Raw genomic sequence first — 18,389 nt, forward strand, 5'->3', positions numbered from 1 at the left:
TGCATGTCCCTTATGGATTATGGTGTCAAACTTGTTGTTGTCTGGATTGTTCTTCTCAGACCCCCCCACGGCCTAGATGATGTCAGAGAATGAGTTATTACCCCCTCCTTGATGTCATCCATTACCATTCCCACTCCATTTTGCTTTTCTCTGTGCTTCTCACTGCACAGAAAAAAGGACTCACCTGACACTTGGAAGCCTCCCCAGTCCGCAGCTTTGTGTGCTGCAGCTGCTCATCCCAATTGGGCTGGTGTGCAGCATGCAAACAGACTTGGCTGGTGCCTCCAATCACTGATCAGAGGTAACAGTGGGGATTTCTTCAGGGGCTGGGGCTTGGAGACTTTGGGGGCTCTATATCATGACACATAATTTAACAAGGTGAAACACCTCTTATTCTTTCTTATTTTTGAAAAACACACACATCACTTTTGGAATTGTTCCTAATATTTTGATTAACACAGCCGAAACTGATCCTTATATATGGGGCATGTCTACACCTATGGGCTTTCTGGGGCTCAGGGGGGAGGATCTCAGGCTTTCCAATTTCCGTGATCCTCCCCCAGCGTCCATACGCCAGCGCGACGTCCTGAAAAAAACGAAGGGCATCTGGCACAACATGGGGTTTTTTTTGGGGGGGGGAGGAAGAGCCGGTTGCGCAATTGCACAGCCCCAATCCTCTGAAAAAGTTTTTAAAAACCAAAAACCTTTAAATGAAAGCGCCAGCAGCCATCCTAAGGATGGCGAAATTGCTCCCCCCCCCCAATGGGCACGGAGTCACTGTGCCCATTTAAAGAGCCCCACTACTGGGATGGAGGACCCAGGAGCACTGGCCACACCGGTCACGGTCCTTGGGATTGTCCCGGGACTGCAGGAAAATTCCCAGTTTCAGTTATCCCTGGGGAAAGTCTCTGATCAGCCGTGGTTGACCCAGGGATCCCCTATGCATCATTTGGATGCACAGGGACAGCCTAGACGACCCCAGGATAAATGGATGGTGCAGACGTGCCAATGGACTGTTCATCACTCACTATTGAGCTTCATTCCACTAGACTGGTTTCTTTTTCTTTCTTCTTTGCCCTCATTGTCCTGAGATGTATTTAACTGCACTGCCAGGTAATTATATCGGCCAAGGCAACTTATATGATTTTTGACAATGACACCACAATGCTCCATCTGATATGATGACATTGCAGATGCTCACAAACAAAGCCATATAGGTTATCTCAGCCAACCATGCAAATTTTATACACAAAATTTATAAATATATAAATTTATAAATGTATTATTTGCCCCCTTATTTGCCATTTTTCTACATCAAATAGCTCCAAGCAATGTTATCTTTCCTCATAGGGGAGTCACCTGATCATTTTGGTTGCCCATCAAGCTATCCCCAACAACCTCAAGATCTCTTACTTGTTTGTTATTTATTTATTACATTTATATCCCACTTTTTTTCCTCCAAGGAACCCAAGCCAGTGTACATAATCCTCCTCCTCTCCATGTTATCCTAACAACAACCCTGTGAGGTAGGTTGGGCTGAGAGTAAGTGACTGGCCCAAAGTCACCCAGTGGGTTTTTATGGCCGAGTGGGGCCTAGAACCCGGATCTCTCAACTCCCAGTCCAACACCTTAGCCACTACACAACATTGGCTTGCTTGGTCAGTCACTGCCAGCTCAGACCCCTCACTGTATATATGGAATTAGGAATTTTTTGCCGCAATGTGCATCATTTAATACTTACTTATATTGAACCACATTTGCCATTTCAATGCCCATTCCTCCATTATTATTTTTTAAAAGACTTAAATAATTTGGTTCTGTCTGCAAACTTGGACATCTCATTCCTCACCCCTAACTCTAGATCATTTATGAACAAGTTAAGATGCATCGGTCCCAATAGAGATCCTTTGGGATCCCGCTATTTATATTCTCCCCATTGCAAGAACTGACCATTTATTCCTAATCGCAGCCTGAGTGTCAGGCATTTGAAATTCTTCCATAAATGAACAAAATGTTTATTCAAAGACCATTGGTTGGTTGTTGAGACTGTTCCTCACTTTCTACCTGAAAATGAAGCAAATACTGTTTGATTAATTGCATCTTGTCTGGAAAGAGCAACACATGCCATTTTCCTAGTCAACTACAAGCATCTCTCACAAGCAAACCATTCTTTTCACATGCTTACACCTGTTTCTTCAATAAATCATACTAGTCTATATTTACCCAATGGGACATATTATGGTACAAAGGAGCAGCCTGATGTATTTCCAACTCCACAGTACTTTTGCATTATGTAAAAATCAGGAATGAATAGTATGAATGAATAGAAGAGTAAGTTCTTTGTAAAAAATAAATAAATCGTCCAGTTGGGTTACTGGAAAGCAATGGAATAAGCCCAGGACATAAAAATGTAACGAACAAAAAAGACTGACGCTTAGACATAGAAATCCACAAGCTTATAGGGATGGTAACAAAATGCCAACCATTCTTTTGATGACTAGAATATATTCCTGGAAGTATCGGCACCGTGCCAAAGACATGGTGACACCTGTTTTCCCTCTTAGAGGCTTGCAACAACAATACAGGTTTCACCACTTTGTCGTTATGTTTCCATTGCAAAGTTGTGGAACCAAAAGGGATTTTTTTTTTCAAATGACAACTAAAGAAGCTTTTCAGCTTGTGAATGATGTTAACACAGAACAGAAACCAGAATAGAGCTTGTTCTTTTTCAAAAAATGTACTTTTGCATTTTAAACAAGTTATGACCATGGAACCTAAAGCTCTCTTATAATGCCCCTTCCATTTTAACACACAATTTCCAGGGTGTTGAAATGGGGCGAAAGGGACGGCTTAGTGGGGGCAGCAGCTGACCTTAACTCTCCCAGTGTTGCCTGTAAAAAAAAAAAAAAAAGGAGTAAAATCATCATTCCAAGGGCATTTTGGCAAAAATGGCAACTGCTAGCCAGCCACTACCCCTCTCCCCCCAACAGCAAACATGGTGAAAGTAGTCTGCTACGCTTGCCTTTCTCCCCAGAAATCCCTCAAAATTCAGCTAAAGAGAACTTTCAACCCAGTCTTCGTTTGAGCAGTTAGTAGAGAATGACTGAAAACTGTAGCTTTACCTTCCTGTGGAATTCACTCTGAAATCCTAGTTGCAGAAGAACTATTTTAAAACCAGGCCAGGACCCACCCAACTATTTATGGTGGATTCTAGATCTGATAATAGCATGTGACATCAAATTTCATGAGTTGGTGCGATTGTGTAAATGTTGCATCCGTGACCTGGTTCGGATGCAATGCTGAGCAATTCCTGAGTTGTTTTGTGACATCGAAGCCCCTGGGTAATTGTTGGGTTAACTTTGGGTTGTTTAACCAATAAAGAACCTGGAGTTTCTGGGTTCAGACTCACAAAACAACACAGGGCATCCCTGGACTGTTGGTTAAAAGTGGAAGTGATGGCACTTGGCTCATGCACTTCAGTTGTCCATGCAATTCCTGGGCTAAACAACTCCGGAATTGCCCACTCTGAACTGGGCCAGTTTCTGGAATCAGCAATGGTCTGGATGAACCAAAGCAGCTATAACCCCTCCTGGCCAGAAATAGCCTAGACAGAGTTGCTCATATTTTGACAGCCTCCAGATTAGACTGTTGCAATGTGTTATATGGGGGGATGCCTTTGAACACTGACTGGAAAATGCTAACAGGAACCAGTCACTGGAAGCATGTGTTACCTATTCTTAAAGAACTGTATTGGCCTGTTTCACCCTGTGCAGAATTCATAGAGATGGTGCTTACCTATAAAACCCCTACATCGCTTGTGACCTAGGTACATTCTATTATTCTTTTAATGCCAGGCAAAGATCTTTTTAAAGCTCCAGGACTTGGTTTTATGTTGCAATGTGATTTTCTGCTTTTATTTCATTGTTGTAATATTTAATATTTTCTTCTGATTATATTGTGGTTACTTTATTTCCATTTGATGTTAGCGGCCCCGGAAAAAGCAATATAGAAGGGTGGGATAGAAATGCTTTAAATAAAAACAAATAAAATGTAGTACAAACAGGCACATTTCTAGCCATTCTCAGTCTTATTATCGATGCTAGAGCCATTAAGGTTTCCTTAATCCACGTTGGAGATGATGGGTCAGCATTAGGTTATTTTAGGATTCACCTCCCAGAGTGGAAGCCAATTGTGTTTCCTGTGGTAATATTTCAGGAGTAAGTAGTTAAGGCAATTACAACCTATCCAATATATTGGTTTTTTGAAAATATATCAAAATGCTGATCTTTCTCCCTTCAACACTTCATAGCAAGAGAAATCCTTAAAAACTGTATATTGACAATAATCTGTATATAATATGCATATTGACAAATGAGAATTGAATTATTTAAACAAATAGATGGCATTAGCCATTATGTCACACCAGGCTACTATAAAAAGAAGAAACCTGCTTCATTTGAACCAAGGCCTATTGCTGTTGTGCTTGGCAGAGTGCATTCTCAGGAGATCTAAATCATCATTCAAGTGAAGGCTTTGGAAACATATATGGAGTGTCTTTCCTTCACCACAGAATAATCAAAACTGGGGGGAATCCGCACGTCGTTCTCAGGGCGCTTCCATCCGCCCCCAGTGCACCCCGAAAACGATCATGTAACTTGCCTGTAAAAGAGACGAGGAAGAAGCGTCCTTGCCGGCGCTGGCGCCGGCACCCACCTCCCTCCTCGCCAGCCAGTTCGGAGAGCTCGGCAGAAGAAGGCCCCTAGGCTCCCCCTAGGCTCCTACATCTGGGATTAGACAGTGGAGTCTCCATGTCAGACAGTGCGATGGCGCGCGCGCACACACAGACACACCTCTCTCTCAACACTTTTAGAATTTAAGCACTGATGATCGCATACATGCATACACAGCTCCCAGAATTTCACTGTAAACACTGCAGTTACACAGATGTGTCAATGCTTAAACTAAGGATTTTATTGTTAGTTTGTTTAAACCCTTCTAGCTGAGTGCATTTATAGGCTTCATTATGGCACATTCATTTCTGAACAACAGCATCAGGGCACAACCCTTTTCCCACCCTCCCTTCAGTAGTGGCTGCAAATGCAAAGAGTACATTATTAAAACAGATGTATTGTCCTTCATTTGAGACAAACGCTTGGTGTCTGTAGAATATCCACAGATGCCTATCATGAAAGGAAGCATGTATATTTTAAATATGTATCTGCCTCAGGTAATTGCAGCCTATTGACAGAGGAGCTATTGTATGCTGTCAATTGTTCTCTGCTCTCAGGGAAAAAGCAGAGATTATTTTAAAAGGAGAGAGATAATGTGTTTGAGTAACACAGGAATATTTGAATAAGAATAACCTACTTTAGGTCATAGGCACATTGAAATGAATTATAATGCCAACGTTTTCGGCTCATAAATTCATAAAATTCCACAGTCACTCCATTATGGCAGAAATGCTGAAAAGAAATCCAAATCCACTGTATCCTGTGTTAATTTCTCAGCCCTTCTCTTTAACCCTTCTAGGTTGTGGCATCAAGATAGTTCAGCCAACAGAGTACAATAGTGTTAAGTCTCTCTTTGTTCCATAGATTCTTTTCCATTCACAATCTAACACAGGCTGTGTAGAATTTGTGTAGGCTGGACACAATTTAACCATTACGTAGGGAGGCAAAGGGGTCAACCGGCTTCTCCATTTGCACATCTCATGGTGAGGTGGGAGCATCCCAAACTGATTGGAGAGTGACTGGTTCACACAAAATGCTAACTCACACTCAGTGGTTGAGTGTGGGTTGTTTTGAACTGTGGTATGTTGTCAAAACATAGCCAGGTGGCTTGTTAACCATGCAGTGTGGCTTACTTTCTTGATCAAGAAACCTTGAGAACTCATGGTTTGTTGTTGAGTTGTTCAGGGTGGTTAACAAGCCGCTCTGGCTGCATTCAGACAATACAATAACCAAACCTGCAGGAAAAGTGCTGCATTCAGACAACGTGATAACCCACAGTTCAACAAAAAATCTGCGGTTCAAAACAACCTACACTCAACCACTGTGTGAATCCAGTCATTGTCTTACCAAAGAGTTTCTAGATAGACTGGCACTCAGTGGCTAACCTGGTTTTGCAGCCAATACGTGGATCCAGTTCAGAGAAGGGAATGCACAGACTTTCTATCTGGCTCCTTGCAGTCCTTCCCCAGTCCCTCTGAGACTGGGGAGTTCCTGCCATTCTCAGCAGTCCTGAAGGGAAACATGGTGCATGGGGAAGGCTCTCCCTGTGCACTTTGTTTTCCTCCAGGATCATGCTCTCATCAGCCTGCCAAACAGCTGTGTAAGAGCCCAATTCTGAAACAGGGAGTATGAGGGTAATGCTCTTCATCACATGCCCTGTTTCCCAGCAGAACCAGTTGGAGGGGGTGGGCAGAATAGTAGCAGTTCGTGCACGCACACATTGGAAAATATGCAGGTCTAGAACACCCCACTCCATCCTTGGCTTAGTGCAGCAGGGATGTTTCCTGTCCGTCCCCCCACCTCACCCCTACAGCAGCCTGATCCTGGCCTGAATCTGTAACCCAGTAATTTGAACACTCTGGCTCATTTCGGCTCATGCCATTAGATTCCCTGCTGGGAAACATGGAAGATTACCCATGGAAAATCTTGCCCATTTCCATGGGTGCATGTATACTGCAATGGAAAGAGAGCTCCATGTGCATACTAGTCCCTGAGGGCTAGTTATGTGTTGGCACTGTATGTATCAGGCTCTAAAAACTGCTTCCATGGGCAGACGTCTCTGCCCTCAATGTGTTCAAAGAAAGGGACAGATCATGACTAGAGTGAACATCTCTGTCAATGGCAAGCAAACAACACCACATCTCTCCTCTTGCAATCCACGAGGCAACTTTATTTCCATCTTGAGGTTACTTAGTCCGCACCCACAACACCACTCCTTCCTTTCAGCAATTCTGGTGGGTGTTCATCCCACAGTTTGTGAAATTCTGGCTGTGGGATATTCATAGATTCCACCCCGCCCCCCAGTAAGGCATACAAACGAACAAAAACTACTCCCCCCCCATCACTTCTCTCTCCCTTCTACTAACCCATTCTCACTCAGGAGTATATATAAAGTTTCATCATAGTGTGAAGATGTTTGCACCAGAGAAGTTAAATGACTCATCCATTTCCAGTTTGTTCATTTCGGAATGTGAATGCAATCATACTTACCAACTACAAATGTGTTTTCAGAAGCTACAAAGTTTACATTTGGAAAATATTTTGAAGACAAAACCTCTATATACATTATCAGTGCTACATCACATGCCAGTGTAGATTCCATCTAATTGGCTTGTGTGTGTGTATATGTAGGAAATTACTCATTTTAACATGCAGCCAGAAAAATGAGGCTCCATTGGTTTCAAACTATTCCCAAGGAAAAGTCAAAGTTCAAAAATAAAATACTGATATGCAATTTGTACAGTGCAACCTGACAAGAATATAGAAATATTGTTTTTATCTTTCTTGTTCAAGGAACCCGCATTGTCTGACAGATTTATTTGCTTAACCAGATAGTATTCTTTAAACTGGAATGCTGGAGAGATGTGATCCAATCAACAAGCAGGGAACTGAGATGAATGCCACAGTTCAAGGGATTATTTGTAAATATTAAAGAAAGTCAATATCACATATAATTGCCATAATAAATAGAGCAGTATAATAATTTGAATAAGGGTATTTAAATCAGGAAAGAATGAATATGAATGAATGAATATGTGGGGAATGAATAAAATAGAAATAAAGAAAATAAAGAAATTGTCAGGCAAATGAAAAGATTTTAAGATATGGGGAAGAATGGGCAATAAGCAGAAAGTTAATCTAAGGTTAGACATGTATTTTTGGCTCTGAATTTTGAAACAGAAATAAGGGTGGAAGAAATTATATAGTATATATATTACACAGACACAATGGGACAGTACCCATGTAACTTGGTCACTGAGCATAAGCAAGCATGTGTGTGTGCCCTGATCAAGTGCTCTCACTTGGCTCCTTCTACAAGTGGGAATGACTTAACAAGCCAGGGACTCTCTGCCCATGAGTTGTTCAGTGTGATGTCCAAACCAGTAACTCTGGTATTTTTCTCTTCTAACAAGCTGGAGCCATAAGCCACGAACCAATCCTGGCTCATGACTCTGTTAGGATAGGAACAAGCCAGAGTTCTTAGTTTGGACATCATGCAAAACAAACCATGGACAGAGAATCTGTGGTTTGTTTAGCAACTCTTGCTGGCAGTAGGAAACAAGCAGGAGTAATTGAGCATCATACATCAGCATGCTTGCTTACTCATGATAAGCCAGAAGTCTAAAGATTTCTGGCTTATCATTATGTGAGAACCAGGTCATTGAGGGATGTCTTTCTCTCTCTCTCTCTCTGCTAATAATAAAAAGTACAGAGAATGGGTCAGCCAAAATTAAACTCTTTAAATGCTAGTGTTTTCAAGAGTTAAGCACAGAGTATACTCTTCCACTTAGGGCACAATCCTATGTATGTTTAGCCAGAAAGAAAGCCTAGAACTCACAGCATTCCTCAGCAAGCACAGCTGGCTGAGGTATGCTGGGAGGTACAGGACTTTATTCTGTTGAAACATGCATAGGATTGTGCCCTTAAACTAGCTTAACTTGACTACATCATGCCCATAGAGCTTCGCTGAAGTCCAACTTAAAGCAAAACCAACTGCATTCTAACTATAGGCCTGATGACGTTCCTGCCAACCAAATGGCAAATAAAAACAAAGCAAACGCGACCCTCTGTTGATTTTGAATACTGCAGGTTACGAAGAATAAAATAATTATCCACAGACAAATGTTTTTTGTTACAGTGTTGCTGCTGCAATGAACTAATTTGAAGTCCAAAATACTGAATTAGATAATGTAACAAGTTTAGTCTTTTCATAGGTAGCTCATTTAAACAGCAAGGTGTTCCTATGGGTTTTTTTGTGTGAAGTAGGGTCTTCTAGAAATGCCTCTCTCTTTTTACAGGCAAGCTGTACTATTTCAAAGCATGCACATGTGTGCACGGAGACATACACAAGTCCTCATCCCTCTTGCAAAATGATTTATTGCTGTCAGATTGTAATCTAATTTTAGGTGAGCTCATCTTTTCTTTCTGCCTTGGAGCCATTTTAACGTCATATTGCTCTCCTACCACAGCCATGAGAAAACACATAGTCCCTCACACATTAAGGATGCTATACTGCCATTTTGCTTCAGTCAATTGCTGCAGAAGTCATCAATGTTGCTCTACTCGTAAGAAGACCTTTTCTGAGCAAAACAAACACAAATTGCCTGAATCAGAGCTTGCCTTGACCTCTGTGTCTCACAGTGGGAAAATGATGTGCTCTCACAAGCTTGCAAGGGAGATGAAAGCTTCCAAGACCTCTATGAGCCGGTGAACTTTCTTTTTGTAATACAATGTTCAAGCACTTAAGGCTCAGAAATTCTTCTTTGTTGCATTTGCTATTCTGCTGGTAGGCACTGCTTCCATTCACATGAGCTTTGCCATATGGCTTCAGTTTTCTCCTACATTCCCAGCATCCCTCAGCAATAGCAAGTCTGACTAAATCTTCAGGGAAGCTGCATCAGGAATTGTCATCGATATACACAGTTTTGCAACCACCTTCTATATAGGAGTGTTGGTTAGAGTATTGGACTGTGACTGGGGACACCCGGGTTCAAGTTTCAGCCAGCCATGAAGTTCACTGGGTGACTTTGTCCAGTCACTGAACTACCTCACAGGGTTGTTGTGAGGATAAAATGGAGAGGACATAGATCATGTAAGCCACACTGGGCTCCTTGCAAGAGGAAAAAAGGTGGGAATCAATTGTAACAAATAATAAATAAAATGGTATCTCTTAAACTACTTACAGTGCTTTGGACGTAAATTAAGTTGTTTAGGCTGCTGCTTTTCTTCCATTCTACTCTTATTTTGTGCTTAACTCTGACACACTTACACATGTGCATATAGTTCGAAACCCTGTGCCAATTCTGGGACTGAGCAAACATCTACATTTTCTCCTTTACAAGCTGAATTTGCAGCTTTTGTAAGCTTTCATACCATCTTGATATATTTCATTTAGTATTGTTTTCTTTTACCAAGACAGAGTTCTTCATGCATAAGGGAATGGACCCTCAAACAGTTCTCCTAAAAAAATACAAATATGCAGTTCTATATTCCTATTAATCAGTCCACCATTTTAATAAAGCAGGTAAGGGCACAATCCTATGCATGTTTAGACAGTAAAAAGGCCTACAATTCCATGCTGGCTGGGGAATGCTGGGAGTCGTAGGACTTTTTCCTGTTTAAACATGCATAGGATTGTGCCTAAGTCTATTTGCCCTTGCAGGAATGAATTGCAGTTGGGGGCTTCAGCCATATAGAGTGGCTCCTGCAGTGGACAAAACCCATATCCACAGCCCACTAGGAGGCAGAGTGGCCTATTGGCAGGCACAAACCTCTAAACTATTTTCCTCCTACTGGGCTGTGGAAGCTACAGATTGCTAAAAAAAGAAGGTGGCTTGTAGGCTAGTTCTTCCGGATGAATAGGTTGCAGCAACTACATAAAAGACTCTTGGCATACAGACTTCCCAGATAAGATCTATGCTATCTTCATGGTGCCTTTGCAGCATTATTGGGCACCACTTCCTGACACATCATGCACCTCATTGGTACGAGAGGCATTTGAAAGTGATTGGCCTAATAAGAGATGTCATGTGATGTCCCTTTGCAAAGATATAGATGTCCTGGAAAGCAACTAGTTACAAGGCACTTAATATTGAAATCAGAAAGAGGTAAATTATACATGGAAGGGATACTAGAATGTAGCTACAGATTATTGCAATGAATGAATAGCGGTGTTCTCTCCCATGGAGCAGTGAACAAGTACAGCAAGAAATATTCAAAATATACAAAGCACTCTCCAAAATTCAGGAGGTTTTACATTCAGGTCTGAAAATTGTCTTTCAAAGGTGAGAGGAAGTCAACAGAAGAAAGGCCTCAAGCACAAAATGTGTTGATGTCCCACACTAGATCCCCAATAAATACCGCATATTAGTTAAAATATAACATAACAGATAAATGAGCAATAAGAAAGGTTTCCTTACACTCAAAATGACTTTTAAAAATGCAGTTGGTGTAGTTCAGAAAGTGCCACATATGCTTCCTTTAATGGAATTTCCACATTACTGACACACAATTTAACTAATAGGTTAAATATGGAGTAAGAATCACAGAGGAAAAGAAGGTAATTTCATACAATATGTTTTGCATTTAGGTTGAAAGACCTAATGTGAATCAGTAATAAATGTAAATATGGAATGGTGTCATTGAGACAAATGAAGGAAAATTAGACATTGTTTTTTAGTAAATGAATTCTCTCTTTTTTTCTACTTTGGTAATTGCTTTTGATGAAAGATATGAAATATGGAAAATGGTGTTATTAATACTAACTAACAATGCTCACCCAAACCAATATGGCAGAGGACAGAAGATATTAAAATAAGAAAAGGAATAGAAAATCATGTTGATGCTCGTGATACATAGTGATCATGCAAATCAATTATACCTGATTTGTTGGGCTAGTTTAACATGAATTATGAAAGAATTACAATTCAATTTCCATTATATTACAGAGATATTAAAGTGATGGGTGGGATGACCCATCAACTTGGAGGTCCTCCTCTCCATCTCAGAACATCTAGACTGTAGTGGGCTTGAAGCTTATTAGCCTTGTGTTTTGAACTCTCTTGAGGACAAAGTGCTGTAAGTTTTTTTTCATGAATTAACAGAACCTTCCTAATCAAGGATCAGCAGTTTGGAACCATACAATAATAGATTGACAGGGAACACCTATTGTTATTCTTTCTAACGAGGTAACACTTGCTTGAATCATGGAATAGGACAGCTGTAAAATGGAGAATTAGAAGATCAGTTCTTCTTCTTTCTCTTGTGTTCTCAAGCTCTGTTTAATAGCAATGCAATGAACACTTCGCCAACCAGTGCAAATAAACCAACAGGCATCAGCAGCTTGCGTTCTGTGTCAACCGCACTTATTAGGAGCGACGTGACACAGTAGGAAAAGAGACCGGTTCACTGTGAGACCTGCTACTCACTCTCTTACAGTGTAACGGCCCCCCTTCCAACTGCACATCACTGCAGGGATCTACACCAACAGGATACCACACAGACTCTAGAGAGCCTTGTTACCTGCTGTGCTCATGATGACTAACACAAACAGAAGGATTGGAAAATAGCATAGCATTACCAAGGCATACAGCACATTTCAGACGGCTGTCTCAGTGTTTCAGAGTTTCAGGCCTGTACACTGCAGTAAGCTCTCATTGCTTTATTACTGGGCCCTAGTTTTAACAGATTCAGGCACAGTTCACAAAATGATGATATCTAAGTACCACTAAAATATTAATTCTAATCATTTACTTTCTGCCCTGGCTTTGATCCAGCATTTTAAGGTCTGATGCTTTGGTGACATTCTGGCATGCCACAACCGGGCAAAAAGTATGAACATCCTTTAAGTATTTAGTTCCATACTTTGAAATGAAGCATTTTTAATATTTAAAACTATTACAAAGGGAATAAATGATGTGAATCTAGAAAACTACCCATGAAAAAGAATAAGGGGCAATAGGTCCAGGCAAGAAAAGGAATACACTCTCATTGCCCTATACTCAAAAATGGGAGTGGGGTATATTCTTTCCACATCTCTTTGATTCTTACCACCATCTCTTCTGCTTGAACTATGCATATATAACCATTAATAATTTTTTTTTGGGGGGGGGATTAAGAGAGCCCAGCCCAGCTCCAACAGAAGTGTCTGTGGAGAAGGGTATGATTGGCAAAGGGTTCCTGTGGTGTTTTGTTTTACAGAAACAAAATTAGGGCAGGGCTGCACCTATGAGCTTATCCAGAAACATAGCAGGAAGGAGGGATCTAGCAGAAGAATTGAGTAATAGATGCAAATACCTGCTGGCTGTGCAGTCTGTGGAATTTGTGGACTCCGTTGCGTATTGTACTGAACTGAGGCCATGGGTCTGTACTGCTGAGTTGCTGAGGTAGGGTATTGACCAGATGAGTAAAAATACACAGGCATCTGTGGAAAATAAGAAAGGCTAAGAATGTATTAGGAAACTTTTAAAGCTGTACAACAATCCACATACCCACACAATATCCAAAATTATTCATGAAATGCAGGGTTTTAAGCTTAGGAAGTCTCCTGAACATCTTAGGGAGAGCTACACAAAGGCTGCTTTTTTTTTTTAAAAAAAAAAAAAAGCATGGAAATTATTCTAACAAGTGGGATATGACTAAATAATAGGTATATTAAATATGTTAAAAAAAATACCAACCACAGGGACAGGAAAATGTAATTGTAAGGAATCTGAGCAAGGAACTATTTGAAATATACAACTTGCTGTTCTCTAGATTTACCATGCCTGTAATATATCATTACCATGCTGTAATGATATCCTGCAAAACACCAACGCTGACACGTATAGTTATATAAAAAGAATATAACATCACAGACAAAATTGCAAGGGCAACCTACTTCATGAAACAGGGATGGTTACAAAGGGGGGAAAATGAACAGAAGGGACAACAGAAGAGACCAAAGGAGCCAGATGAGAAGAGGGAATGCAGCCCCTGAGATGACTCACTGCAGAAGCAAGGACAGAAGTTGGAAACCTTACTTAGAAAGATAGATCCCCAGGACCAGGAAAATTGCGACGAGAAGAGGTGACTGATCAAAGGACAGAGCTCATATTGACAGACTCTCTGAAACTTCATGAACAAACGCTGTCTGCTTTGTCTTTTTAAAAAACTTTTCATACCATTTTCTAGAGTGTAGTCGGAGCTTTATTTATTTATTTAAAAGTGCCTGCTGCTATTTGGTGCCATAGTGAGAGTACATGACCACTACCACATATTCAGCATACACACTCTGGAAAAGCTGTGATTAGGCCCAGTATCGGGAAACGGTACAGAAAGGGTCTGAAAACTGCTTCTTTAAAAAAAGCATGGTGCATTAATCACACCCTTTACATTTTATGAGCATGGCATTTGAGCCCTCGCTCAACTTAAGCCTTGTTTAGAAATTCAAGACCACAATCCTCAATTTTATCATATCAGGTAATACAACATAATTAATGTCTTCGGCCTTAGCTAGACCAGGCTTTATCACGGGGCGAACCCCGGGATCGTCCCTGTGCGTCCACATGATGCACAGGGGATCCCGGGATCAGGGAGGGATCATCCCTCCCTTGCCCCGGGATAGAGCCCTCCCCTTTGGGCCCGCTTTTTCCACGGTCTTGGTCTGAACCTGAGACTGCGGAATGTGTGGCCCGTTGCTGCGGTTTGACCCAGCTCCGCACGATTCGTCATGCGGAGGCGGGAGCTGCGCCCATTGGGGGTAGGGTGAGGGGAGCAGGGAAATTAAGTTAAATTAAAAAAAAAGACCTACCTTAAGCGAACAAGCATTCGTGCGCTGCTTCTCCTTTAAAAATGAAAAAAAGAGGTGGGCGCGACACCTCTCTTCCTGAGGTCGTCGCGTCTCATGAGTAAATGGAGGAGGGATCTCACGTTAATCGCAACACGAGATCTTCCCTCCTCCATCCTGGATTATCAGGTAGGTCTAGCTAAGGTTTAGTTGCAGTAACAGCAATAAAGAACAGCAACAGTAAATGATTTCAAAGTCATAGATGGTGCAGACAATCTGGAGGTGCAAGGGGCACTGTCCTAAGGGGAAGGGAGAGGTTGGGAGAAATTGCTGTAGCTGTCTGGTGTAATGGGATAAAACTACACTAATGATAATGTGCTGATTGGAGCTAGGAGGCTTGAAATAACCCTAGCTAGATGCACACAATTCACTACAAGATATGGCTGTGGAGTTCCTCAGCTTGAATGGATGGATCAAGAAGGGTCTGAATTTCTGAAGCTTGGGCAAGAGAGAGTTTGGGATGAATATTGATAATGAGAATGCAGTAAGAATGAACTCCTAACAAATGTTGAGCTATAGTTGATCTCTGAAAATGGCAAGCACCTAAGTAATACTGCAATCTTATACACATCTACTCAAAAGTAAACCACACTGAGTTCAATGAAACTTACTCCAACGTAAGTGAATAAATGAGTACAGCCTAAAAGTCTCAATATAAGGATAAAGACTTTAGAATGAAATTTGAATCTGGGGCAGGATCTACACTACTGCTTTATAATGGTACTGAAGTGTACCGACAACTGTTGGGGCCCATGACACATTCCAGAAACTGTTTTCAAACCACTTTCATAGTGTTATATCCTGTTTGGTATAGATCTGGCCTGGGTCTAAGATGCCAAGTGCCCTGAATTCTTGATAAGCTAATCGTGGTGGGACATACAGCATATACAGTTCATTCTGACAATGTGACAAAAAATAATGGGTCTCTCAGTCTCAATCAGACCAAATAAAAGACTTTCTAAAACTTACAAAACTGAAGTGGGATAATAACTAAGGATTACGGAAAATAATACATAAAACAATCATCCGTATCCCCATTACGTTAGCTGTATTCAGGCCTTCTGCAAGCAATTAACAATTGTGTGGAGTGAGAGAGTGAGGTCCCACCCGCCAACCCTCCCTCACGTCTCCATTAGCTCTGCCCTCCTGCTGTACACATCTGTTTTGGGAACATGCCCATAGAAGGAAGCCTGTTCTATATGTATTGCCTTCCCCTGCAATATGGAACTTTTTGCAATAATGGGGAGGGGGATCTATACATGGTCAGCAAACTCCACTCCACTGACATTCCCCCATAATGGGAGCATGATAAGAGCTCAGGGAGATAAGAGCTCATGGAGATGTGACAGTGGGGGTGGGGCCACTCCATACAATTAACCGAAACAATTGTGTGGATGGAGTGCCCAACTAGGGCTATTGTTGGTTTTGGTTTAGTAATTTATTAATTTTTTTTAACAATAATATAAATGAAAGAGAAAGAGTTATAACTAAAATCAGAACAAAATGTTTAGTTTTGGAAAAGCAGGTATATCATGTGATACAAAATTGTTGGGAACAAAAGAGGCTTCTAATAAGTCTCTTTTGTTACAGTCTTTGTTGATAAAACCAGTGAAAGGAAACAGCTGCAGCTCAGTGGCAGAATGCAGGCTTTGCATGTGCAAGATCCCAGGCTCAGTCTTTGTCATTTCCAGGATCTCAGGTACAAGGGGCTCGGAAAGACTTCTGTCTGAAACTTTGCAAAACCAGGCCCAGTTAGAATAGACAGTACTAAGCTTGAAAGAGTAATGATTGGACTCTATATCTGCCAGTTTCATTTATTTAGTGTTTTCTGACCCAACTACAACTAATCACTACAGTACCTTTGATATTTAAATAAGTACTAGGTGGCAGGACTACATCCCATAACCCACAATGTATAATCTTGGATAACCATAATTTGGTAGCCTACACACAGGAATTTATAGTTACAAAGTACTATAGAAATGTAAATCAATTTATCTCTGTAGAATTTAGATAGTCTTATCCAGAGTTAGCCACAGGGAAATTATTTTTTAAATTGACTGGAAGAGAATGCATTTGTTATATACTCCATTTAGTGGCTTATCAGAGCAGCCATTGATCATTCTGAAAAATGTTGTTTGCTGGATGCAGCATTAAGTGGAAAGAAATCATATAATTCGGGATGATTAATGGATAACTTTTGACAGTAACCAAGCATTCACAACTTTCTCCAGAACAGACATTACAAATAATCAAATAGGGCAAAACAACTTGATTAACAACATAATGGGATAACAGTGACATGATAACAGAAGTATTACTTATTTATTTGGTTTATACTCTGCTTTTCCACCAAAAACAACGACAACCCGGCACTCAAGGCAGCTAATGGCACTCAAAGTAATAGGGTATCTACCAAGTTTGGCAATGTTCAGTCCGAACATTATGGTTTTGTAGATCCTGCCAAAGTCACTTCCGGACTTTGGACTTGAAGAAATGTAAATTCCCACCAGGTCTATCAGAATCAGTGGGTGGGTGGTGAGAATGTAATGGTTTCCATATTCAGTGAAGGTGCTTCTGGTGCCTGGTTCCTTTTCAGAGGCAGCAACTTCTGATACTATCATGCATGGAGTTCATCATGCTATATACTTCACTGTTTTGTGTGTATGTTATGTTGCATGTGTTTGTATATAGTAAGAAGGAAAGAGATAGCCTAGACATGGTAGTTCTCATGACAAACTAGAATATCTTTTCATGGGCAGTTTGGTAGCCCATCTTCTCAGCTGGGTGTTAATCACTCTTGTATGTTCCCAGTCTTGATCTCATGTGCACCATATTCCTGAGTTTCTGCTCTGAACCTATTAATCAATCTGTTCTGAACTGTTAACGGCGCCTTGTATCTATGCATGTGAGACATTTCCTCATGGAAACATTTGATTTGGATCTTTGTGCTACCGTATCAATGCACAAAAACAGCAACCAAAAGAAAAAGTCTTCATTGGGCATGGAGAAAATCACCCAATCTGTTTGAGTCAGAAAAAAGAAACACATGCTTTTGCCTTACCTCTGATTTAGGAACTCTGTACACTGGGCTTTACCAGAGCTTTCTATAAGAAGCCTTGAAGCTCAAGTTGATCCATGAAGCTACAAGAAGCTGATGAACAGCAAAGATGTTTGTGGCATTACTATTTCTGAAATCTCATGCTTTTCTCTACTCCATAGCAAAAATTTCATTGAAAAACACAAAGAAAAGGGGGGGCATTACTCCCCCTATTCTTCCCATTCACACTATATTGTTCTCCTCATTCTTCCCTGCTCTACCCCTTAATTAATCACAGAAGCCATGAAAGAGGCCAATTCGGTTATTGGTCAGATATTAGTTACTGCAATGAAAAACCAAAAATGAAAGGAGGAAAGCATCCAAGTCAAACAAAAGATGGGAGAAACAGGTCCTCAGGATGCAAAAGGATTTATTTATACAAAGCATGGTGCGTTTTGGCTGTGAACATTAAAAGTACATTTAGAAAAGGCCGAAACGCGTCGGGCTTTGTATAAATAAATCCTTTTGCATCCTGAGGACCTGTTTCGCCCTTCTTTTGTCAGATATTAGTTACTGACATAATGCTCTTGGGCAATGGGTATGAAAAAGCATGTGAGGAAAGAAGTGAACGCTCAGAGGACATGTGGCATATTTTTTTCTGAAGCAGGGAGAGCAAAGTGGGAATTTTCTCCCATAGAAAATAAAAATCAGGCTGCTCCAGGCATTTTCTAGTCATCAACTCACTACAGAGAACTGTCACATCACAATCAGATAAGAGGCTGGGCAGTGAAAA

At 40.9% G+C, this 18,389-nt stretch overlaps 1 protein-coding gene across 6 annotated transcripts in view; it reads right to left on the bottom strand.

Moving 5' to 3' along the window:
• ARPP21 (cAMP regulated phosphoprotein 21) overlaps nucleotides 1–18,389 on the bottom strand; it is a 246,702-nt gene that overhangs the window by 19,268 nt on the left and 209,045 nt on the right. For all 6 annotated transcript variants that reach the window (XM_063130022.1, XM_063130056.1, XM_063130046.1 and 3 more), the window contains one exon: nucleotides 13,026–13,152. In XM_063130022.1, the coding sequence (XP_062986092.1) occupies nucleotides 13,026–13,152 (127 nt within the window). The remainder of the gene's footprint in view (nucleotides 1–13,025; nucleotides 13,153–18,389) is intronic.

The sequence above is a fragment of the Elgaria multicarinata genome, chromosome 1 (genome assembly GCF_023053635.1).
Source record: "Elgaria multicarinata webbii isolate HBS135686 ecotype San Diego chromosome 1, rElgMul1.1.pri, whole genome shotgun sequence".
Lineage (NCBI taxonomy): Eukaryota > Metazoa > Chordata > Lepidosauria > Squamata > Anguidae > Elgaria > Elgaria multicarinata.